Source organism: Physella acuta, unplaced genomic scaffold (assembly GCF_028476545.2).
Source record: "Physella acuta isolate Inbredline_101_S28 unplaced genomic scaffold, ASM2847654v3 ptg000312l, whole genome shotgun sequence".
Classification (NCBI taxonomy): domain Eukaryota; kingdom Metazoa; phylum Mollusca; class Gastropoda; family Physidae; genus Physella; species Physella acuta.
This window is the reverse complement of record NW_026731831.1, coordinates 112,983-123,260: the sequence shown is the minus strand read 5'-3', so window position 1 is coordinate 123,260 and position 10,278 is coordinate 112,983. Positions and strand designations below refer to the sequence as shown.

The 10,278-nt window shown below is 39.1% G+C and overlaps 1 protein-coding gene across 1 annotated transcript in view; it reads left to right on the top strand.

Annotated features, from left to right (window-relative positions):
* Window positions 1-10,278, top strand: part of LOC131940218 (arf-GAP with coiled-coil, ANK repeat and PH domain-containing protein 2-like) — a 56,697-nt gene that overhangs the window by 42,065 nt on the left and 4,354 nt on the right. Inside the window, exons 12-21 of the mRNA XM_059298845.1 lie at window positions 1,929-2,017; window positions 2,516-2,668; window positions 3,158-3,269; window positions 3,715-3,803; window positions 4,282-4,432; window positions 4,887-5,026; window positions 5,735-5,973; window positions 7,744-7,891; window positions 8,510-8,616; window positions 9,519-9,793. Of these exons, the coding sequence (XP_059154828.1) occupies window positions 1,929-2,017; window positions 2,516-2,668; window positions 3,158-3,269; window positions 3,715-3,803; window positions 4,282-4,432; window positions 4,887-5,026; window positions 5,735-5,973; window positions 7,744-7,891; window positions 8,510-8,616; window positions 9,519-9,793 (1,503 nt within the window). The remainder of the gene's footprint in view (window positions 1-1,928; window positions 2,018-2,515; window positions 2,669-3,157; window positions 3,270-3,714; window positions 3,804-4,281; window positions 4,433-4,886; window positions 5,027-5,734; window positions 5,974-7,743; window positions 7,892-8,509; window positions 8,617-9,518; window positions 9,794-10,278) is intronic.

The following is a 10,278-nucleotide window of genomic DNA, read 5'->3' as shown; positions in this document are numbered from 1 at the left end:
TTTGGCGTGCTGATATTTTATAGTTTTCAAGAAACTGAATGGTTGAAAAAAAAAACGTGTTAATATTTTTCGGACCTTTTAATTGGGGTGGGGGGTTTGGGTTTGATGTCATTTAGTCTGAGTGCTAGCATTATGCGATGGTCTGTTTGACTGGTGGGGTAGGTTGTTAAATTGAGTGTCGTCATTTGTGAATGACCTATGTATTACTCAGGTGATATACATCTTTAAAAAATAATAGTTTTGCTTTTCGCTTAGGTATTTTGCTTAGATTCTAGATATGTATCTGATTAAGATTTAATTTCATTTGCTCTTCCTTTTAACCTGTAAACAGGGACTTGTTTTATTTTAAACTTTAAGTAAATATATCTTTATAGAAGACTTTGGCTAATATTGCTGTGTTAAGTAATATGTGACTAGATGATACAGCCTTTTTTCTCCTCCCTTATAATTCTGGCCCTCCGCATTAAGTCTAATTAGGATTACTTTGATTCACTTTGAAAGAACTTGTTTTCTCTCTCACTTAAATACCTGCAGTTGACAACCTGTTTAACCAGCAGAATAAAATTGACCATGAGCATACAATATGTAACATTTACAAACACTGGCATAACATTTATACAACCTACCAAAGTAACCTCAACATTTCAGGAAATGGCCTACACTACATCACATAATAAAACATACAACCTACCTAAACACAACCTCTATATTTCAGGACCTAATTTATACACAACCTACCTAAACACAACCTCTATATTTCAGGACCTAAGTTACATACAACCTACCTAAACACAACCTCTATATTTCAGGACCTCAGTGCTAGCAACCTACCTAAACACAACCTCTATATTTCAGGACCTAATTTATATACAACCTACCTAAACACAACCTCTATATTTCAGGACCTCAGCACTAGCAACCTACCTAAACACAACCTCTATATTTCAGGACCTAAGTTACATACAACCTACCTAAACACAACCTCTATATTTCAAGACCTAAGTTACATACAACCTACCTAAACACAACCTCTATATTTCAGGACCTCAGTGCTAGCAACCTACCTAAACACAACCTCTATATTTCATGACCTAAGTTACATACAACCTACCTAAACACAACCTCTATATTTCAGGACCTAAGTTACATACAACCTACCTAAACACAACCTCTATATTTCAGGACCTCAGCACTAGCAACCTACCTAAACACAACCTCTATATTTCAGGACCTCAGCACTAGCAACCTACCTAAACACAACCTCTATATTTCATGACCTAAGTTACATACAACCTACCTAAACACAACCTCTGTATTTCAGGACCTAAGTTACATACAACCTACCTAAACACAACCTCTATATTTCAGGACCTCAGTGCTAGCAACCTACCTAAACACAACCTCTATATTTCAGGACCTCAGTTATATACAACCTACCTAAACACAACCTCTATATTTCATGACCTCAGTTACATACAACCTACCTAAACACAACCTCTATATTTCATGACCTCAGTTACATACAACCTACCTAAACACGACCTCTATATTTCAGGACCTCAGTGCTAGCAACCTACCTAAACACAACCTCTATATTTCAGGACCTAATTTATATACAACCTACCTAAACACAACCTCTATATTTCAGGACCTCAGTGCTAGCAACCTACCTAAACACAACCTCTATATTTCAGGACCTAATTTATATACAACCTACCTAAACACAACCTCTATATTTCAGGACCTAAGTTACATACAACCTACCTAAACACAACCTCTATATTTCAGGACCTCAGTGCTAGCAACCTACCTAAACACAACCTCTATATTTCAGGACCTCAGTTACATACAACCTACCTAAACACAACCTCTATATTTCAGGACCTAAGTTACATACAACCTACCTAAACACAACCTGTATATTTCAGGACCTGAGCACCAGTAATCTCCATCTAGGGGACCAGGTGGAAGGATATCTCTTTAAAAGAAACAGCAATGCTTTCAAAAACTATGTTAGGTGAGTGCTACCATTTGCTCATAAAATTTGTACACTGTCAGTCCTCGTCCGTCAGAGAGATAGAGAAGTCTTTGTTGTGATACCTCAACATAGTGGTCAGAATCTTGTCAGAATCATACTTTGTAGCTGTTAGCCCAGGAACTACTAAAGACATACATACCACCATCGCCCCACCCCCAATGTCTTGTGTATACAGGTACATTATCAGTTTGTTGTTATAACAACAGCTCTTATATATTTTTATAAAAAAAGATGATCTGCCATAATGGGTATGTGTCTTGAGCTAGAGAAAGTATTACAGAACTTAAAACACTATCACTCTTTTATACTGAGGTTACAGAAACAGTCAAACACTGCTTTATGGCCATAACCATACTTCTTTTTAAAGATTAGTCATAATGACCAATGTTTGTACCCCAATGACTCCAATATTTCTACCTACTAGAGTCATGAAGACTCCAATATTTCTACCCCCTAGTCATATTTCTACCCCTACAGGCGCTGGTTCTGCATCCAAGAGAGCCAGCTTGTCTACCGCAAGAGAAGCAAGGACACCATGACTGTGATGGAGGACGACCTCAGGCTGTGCACTATACGACAGCCCCCAGACTCAGACAGGAGGTTTTGTTTTGAGGTTCTCTCCCCTACCAGGTGGGTTGCTGGGATTTATATGATGCCAGTTTAAAATTGTTGCTCTTGTATCCAGAGACATTACTTCTTGTATTAACTCAATTGTATTATCTTTATCATTTTTTTAAAAAAATATATATTTCTCTGTTACATACAATATATTTGGTACTTTAGAGCATGTATTTTAGCAATATTGCTGGAATTTCATGTTAATATCAGTTTCTTGACATAGCCCTGTGGCAGTCCCTAGCATTGTCATAAAATAGGAAAACCTGACTTTTTTACTGTAGTGCCCTACATCAATTTTTACAAGGAACATACTTTTTGCTTAAAATGTTTACAAGATGTATTCTACTTTGAGTAAAGTTTCACATTTTAGGTAGTGTTACTCACAACAGAAATTATTTCCAATTGATCTTTGTAATGTGAGCAGAAACAATGAGAATGGTAGATGATGCCACTCAATACTGAAACATTCTAACCTTTTGTTGTTGTTGTCTCCCTTGCCAGGAGTCACATCCTGCAAGCTGATTCAGATACAGAGTGCCAAATGTGGATCAATGCCTTAAACACCAGCATCAGCCGGGCTTATAAGGAGACTCTACACCCTCCAGATAAGTTGGTGAGAACATTTGTTTAATTAGAACACTTTTATTTTTAATTAGTACACTTTTATTTTTAATTAGTACACTTTTATTTTTAATTAGTACACTTTTATTTTTAATTAGTACACTTTTATTTTTAATCAGTACACTTTTATTTGAGACAGCAGAAGTAGAGTTTATCTAAATGGTTGAGCCAATTGAAGCAAATTTATTGCCAGTTTAATGCTCAGCTAAATTTAACATTTAGCCTATGAGTGACTCAGATATATTGTATAAACTGAATCTTTCAGTTATATTTACCTAGTTATTTCCCTTTTCAACAAACTATCCTGATCTCTAGTGAAAAAAGTTCTGAAATTGCTCTGCATTCAATTGTTAAATGATATCTCACAAACACAGACAGGACATGGAACAATGTGTGTATTCTGTAGGCTCAAACTTTTTGTATCTTGTATTTACCAGGAAGACAAAAGAAATTCCAGCAGCTCCTCCAAAGATTCCAGCCAGTCAGAAATACAGCCAGCAGAGCCCAAGCCCAGCAAAGCCAGAGTGTAAGAACTTGTCTGGTCCCATATGTCTTTATTTCATGCTGTGTTAGGATATTGGTCCAGTCTTCTCAATCATCATGTCTTTGTCTCATGCTGTGTTAGGCTATTGGTCCAGTCTTGTCCATCGTGTCTTTGTCTCATGCTGTCTTAGGGTGTAGGTCCAGTCTTGTCCATCATAGTGTCTTTGTCTCATTCTGTGTTAGGTCCATGCTTATATAATACTCGTGTCTCAAAAAACTAGACTCTTCCCTCATACACTTTAAAAGACCCCCCCCCCCCCCCCCCCTTCCACACTTGTATCTTTCTATAGTAATTTGAGTCGTACCTAATTTTTAAGCAAATTTTAATGTAGAAAAAATTATTAAATGTCCATTAAAATTATGTATAAAATGCTAATTTTTAAAATCCCACTGCATTTTACTAAAATGCTCTAGATGTAGTGTATAATGTCTCTGATTCTTGTCCCCCCCCCCCTCCCCAGTCGCATGGAACAGCTGCTTGTTATACCAGGTAACTCCAACTGCTGCGACTGCGGTGCCCCAGAGCCCAGGTGGGCCAGCATCAACCTTGGGATCACACTCTGTATTGAATGTTCTGGAATTCATCGAGGCTTTGGTGTCCATGTATCCAAGGTAATGGTAGTGTTATGGTATGCTGCGCCCAGGTTACACATTGTTAAACCCTCTTGCATTTATTGTAGCTTTGGTATCCACATATCCTATGTAATGTTAGTGTTTTGGTGTGGTGGGCTTAGGTTAAACTATGTTGATTCCTCTGGTATTTATTCTAGCTTTGGTATCCACATATCCTCTGTAATGTTTGTATTTTGGTGTGTTGGGCTTAAGGTAATATAGAATCTTATAAAGATGTTAGTAAAGATCGGGCCTTAGAATGCAGTATCATTTGTCATCTGTTTTAATGTTGTGTTGGAAGCCTGAGTAATGACTTATGTATTGTCTGATAATTAGACTGATATATATATCTGCAACTATTGGACTCTAATTGTATTAAAATAGTATTAACGAATAATTTACTGAATCCTGTGTGAGTTACATGTGACTAGGATGACCTCTGTGGTTGTGACAGGTGCGTTCCCTGACCTTGGACACCTGGGAACCAGAACACCTGAAGGTGATGCTGGAACTGGGCAATAAGGTGGTCAACCACATCTACGAGGCTGAGGTGGACGAGTCAGTGGCTGTTAGAGCAGCGCCGGACAGCAACAGGTATGTTCACAACATTAGTGTTGTAGCTAAGGTATGTTCACAACATTTGTGTTGTAGCTAAGGTATGTTCACAACCTTTGTGTTGTAGCTAAGGTATGACCACAACATTGGTGTTGTAGTTAACTGCTGATTTTTATAGCCCTATTACGATCAGGTACCTATTAGAGCTGGGTTAGCGCAGGGATGTTCTGGAGTAACAAATTTTGCACCTGTAACCCTTAAGTCCATGGTCAAGCATTACACTGTTGAGATACTGTTTTGATAGAAATGCAGTTTTCTAGCTAACTTAGCAGTTGGTTAGAAAAATTATGTTTAAACAATCATTTAAAATCAATCTAATTTCAACATAATAGTTTTGTTAGATTTAAGCTATCACACATTTTTTTACGTGTATCTGTATAAAGAATCAGTATTGACTCATTTCTAATTGTTATTCAAACATTATAAAAAAAATCAGTAGTATTTGCCAGGCAGTCCCTTCCACCAAGTACTGCTGACTATTACTTCATAGGCTGACAACATTTTCTTTGTTTACTTCTTAATGAATTGGTTTTTAAATATTTACCTCTTAATGAATAGCTTTTTAAAAATTTACTTCTAAAATAATTAATTTTTTAAAAATATATTACTTGAATAATTGATTTTTTTTTATAATTTACGACTTAAATAATTGCTTTGTGTAAATTGCTTTTGTTTTTATTTGTGCAGAAGTGTAAGGGAAAACTGGATCCGCGCTAAGTATGTCCAGAAGGCTTTCATCAGGAAACTTCCAGGCGTCAATAAAACCAATGTCTCCAGGAAGTGGAGTGTGAGGAAAAAGACGAGGAAGTCCCCCACCAAGAGTGCCCAGTCCACCTCGTCCAGTTCCAGGGGGGATTCCCTGACGCCATCAGACTCCGAGGAGGTTCCGTCAGAAATTCTGGAAGGTGTTAATTCTAGTAGAGGAGGTGTTTATGCTGCTTTTTGCTTTCCATGTTTTAACCTGCTGCTCTTCATGTCCTGGGTCAAACTACTTTAGAGAGGGTCTCAAGTTTTAGAGTTTGGGGTATGGAGGGTCTTATTTTTGTGGTTTTGGTAGTAGAGTATAGAGTTCTTATCTTTAGATTACATGTGCACGTAGGGTATAGAGGTTATCTTTAAGGTTATATGTGTGAGTACGGTATAGAGGTTATCTTTTAGGTTATATGTGTGTGGGGGGTTCAGAGCTTATCTTTTAGATTATATCTGCTAGTGTGGTATAGAGATTCTTATGTTTTAGATTTATGTGCTAATTGGGTATAGAGGATCTTATCTATGGGTACTAGTGAGGTATCTAGCTTCTTATCATTTAGACCATTGATTTCTCTTTGAGTTTAGTTATTTATACATGTAACCTAAGTAATATATGTGGGTAAAAAATTCTTACTATATTTTTGTTATTCGTATTAAATATTTAATGCTTTATAAAATTTTAAACAGAAACAAAGTTTCCGTAAGAACTTTCTATTTTAAAGCAATTTTTCTACATATTATTTTTTAAAAAGCAGGCAGAATGTTTAGACATGAAGAGATGCACAGTTATTATTAACCTATAACTTGATTTGATGTGTGCTAGCTTAAAATGTATTATCTTCTTAACCAAGATTTTGTTGCAGTTTGTTTCTTATCTGTGGACTTGGTCTAACACTGAGACAAACGTTTATTAAGTTGTCTCCCTTTATATTGTGTCTATCTAATTGACTCCAGTGTTTTCATTGTCTAAATATTGAAGTTTAACCCTCATAGTGTGGTATTAATTTAACTTTAACCCTCATTGTATTGTCTTAACTTTCTTTATATTGCTGCCTCCTATTTAATTTTGATGACTGTCATTATATTATCTTAATCAGTTTAACCTTTTAACTTGGCTTTTAATCTCTTCTCATTTGTTTAACTTGGTAATAACTGTCATGATCTGTTCATTGTTTCTTTGTTTATCCTAATGTTACTCACCACACAATCTTTGTGTCAGTTTGATTTTGTTTTTTCTTTGTATGTAAAGACAGTTGGGCATAGTGCTCACCATACTATCCCTTACTCGCTGAGGCCAGAGATATTGATTAACTCTACTTCTTCTGCCATCTGGTCTGAAAGTGTACTTAACTCTTGTTATAAATGTACTCTAATTTATGTAAATGGAATGTTAGGTCAATGAGTAAATTTCAAATCACTAGTCTTAATGTGTAAGGTTTGTACTCTGATGGATTATTGGTCTTTTGTCTATAAGTTACCACTGAGTCAACTCAGCTGTAATGAGTACCTGTCATGAAAATTAAAAAGTAACGGCTAAATACCCCTTTTAACTTGCCTTATAGAATATTAGGGTACATGTGTTATTCTCCAATGATTGAATGCCTTGTATTGCTAATGTCATAGCTGAGCAACCGGCTTATACATTGCCATTCACACGTATTAGTCAGCCAATGTCACAACATATAATAACTATAATCAGTGTCATAACCTGCTGTCATACAATTTCTCTTTAGCTGCCATATCTGAGTAGACCATGTATCTGAGAATGTCATTATCTTAATATCTAGCATGAGATGTTGTAGTTTTTTCTAGGCGTTATTGTAATACTAGCATGCTATATGATTGAGCCTGATCATTATTGTAAAGCATTGTTGCATCTACACCCCGATGTGGTTTCTGCACTGTACTAACCTTGACCTTTTGTCCATCCTGCCTGACCCTCCCAGCGGTGTTGTCAGTGTCTAACGCAACCATTAAGGAGAGCAGCAGCGCCAGCAGCGGCGTGGAGAGTCTGGCGGACAGCAGCTACGGCCTGGTCTTTGGTGACGAGTGCCCCAGCCCGTTTGTTGCTGGGTTGAACAAGAGTAAGATACTGTGTGAGGGGTGGGGCGGGGGAGGGGGGGGTAGAGAGTCTGGCAGACAGCAGCTACGGCCTGGTCTTTGGTGACGAGTGCCCCAGCCCGTTTGTTGCTGGGTTGAACAAGAGTAAGATACTGTGTGAAGTAAGGGGGGGGGGGGGAGGGAGGGGGGGAGAGAGTCTGGCAGACAGCAGCTACGGCCTGGTCTTTGGTGACGAGTGCCCCAGCCCGTTTGTTGCTGGGTTGAACAAGAGTAAGATACTGTGTGAGGGGCGGGGGAGGGGGGGGGTAGAGAGTCTGGCAGACAGCAGCTACGGCCTGGTCTTTGGTGACGAGTGCCCCAGCCCGTTTGTTGCTGGGTTGAACAAGAGTAAGATACTGTGTGAGGGGTGGGGCGGGGGAGGGGGGGGTAGAGAGTCTGGCAGACAGCAGCTACGGCCTGGTCTTTGGTGACGAGTGCCCCAGCCCATTTGTTGCTGGGTTGAACAAGAGTAAGATACTGTGTGAAGTAAGGGGGGGGGGGGAGGGAGGGGGGGAGAGAGTCTGGCAGACAGCAGCTACGGCCTGGTCTTTGGTGACGAGTGCCCCAGCCCATTTGTTGCTGGGTTGAACAAGAGTAAGATACTGTGTGAAGTAAGGGGGGGGGGGGAGGGAGGGGGGGAGAGAGTCTGGCAGACAGCAGCTACGGCCTGGTCTTTGGTGACGAGTGCCCCAGCCCGTTTGTTGCTGGGTTGAACAAGAGTAAGATACTGTGTGAGAAGGTGGGGAAGGGGGGGGGGATCATAAGAGGTGACACTCATTTAATGTATGGTGAGAGAAAGGGGTCTTCCCCTTGGTATTACCCCATCCCCTTAAGATCAATTACCCTCTGTCAAATACCCCCCCCCCATTGTAAATACTTAACAATGCATATTATATTGGTCCATATCCAACTCCTTGTCCCCCATTCCTAACCCTATCCTTATCTCTACCCCTGATCCAATCATCCTTTGCTCTATCCCTAACCATATCCCTATCCCAAAGTTTATCCCTAAATTATCCTGAACATTTCCCTATCCATCTCATAAAGTCCAGGTGGGGGGTAATGCGCTACTACAGATTGGAGGGGGGTGGGGTATTGTGCTCCCAGGAGAATGATGTATGGAAGAAAGATCTATAAACAAATAAAACCTCGTGGGCTATGGTGTATAAAAAGAAATTCTGTAGTTGAGTTTTTATAGTAACAAAAAGCATCAACAAGATTTTTTTTTAAATCAAAGCACTATAGCTTATAAAAATAACCTTAAAGCAAAGTATACTATAAAAATAGCTACAAAGCAAATCGGACTCTAAAATAAAACACTTAGTAAAATAGCTTATTAAAAATCAAGGAAAGTAAATAACCCCTCAAAATAACCACAAAGCAAAAATGCTAAAGAAAAGTATTACCGAAAGTAAAATAGCCTTCTAAAAATAACCACAGTGCAAATGCAAATGCAGCTAAAATACTCTGGCTACATGCAAATATCTTTAGCTCTCTTGTTCCAACTGAACATATCACTTTAGCATGGAATTGCCTGTTGTATATTACATTTTATTTTATCTTGAATTAACGTAATAGTTGAATTTGTTAACAAACACATTTTTTTCATGTGTTAACCCAGGCCTTGACCTTGAAAGTTCAGACGAGTCACTGCACGAGTACGAAGACGAAGCCCCTGGGACGGAAGCCAGCAAAGACGAGCCAGGGAGTGACGGAGACGAGAACACCACCTCGTGGGAGGACATGAGCAAGCTGGACCCCAACCTGCTGCTGTACAAGGCTAGCGGGGCCCGCAACCTGCCTGTCATGATGGAGGCCTTGTCCAACAAGGCTGACCCCAACTGGGTGAACCTGGACGACGAGGGGAAGACTCCCATCATGAAAGCTGTGCAGACGGTGAGTTTACTTGGGTGCTAGGTGGTGTTGATGTTGTTTTGGTTTAACCTAACCATTTGGGTGGCACTTGTTATTGATGTTAAACCTAACCCCAAGGGTGTCACTTGTTACTGATGTTAACCCAACCATTTGGGTGTCACTTGTTATTGATGTTAAACCTAACCCCAAGGGTGTCACTTGTTACTGATGTTAACCTAACCATTTGGGTGTCATGTATTATTGATGTTAAACCTAACTTTAAGGGTGTCACTTGTTATTAGTGACCTACCCCCACCCCTTCTCTGTCGTTGTTGTTCACCAATAGGCCCTCACTTTTTACTGTGTTGAATTGATTTGATGAATCCCACTTTTTGATATATCAATTGACCCCATGAAGCCCACTTTTTGACATGTGAATTGACCCCATGAAGCCCACTTTTTGATATATCAATTGACCCCATGAAGCCCACTTTTTGACATATGCATTGTCCCCATGAAGCCCTCTT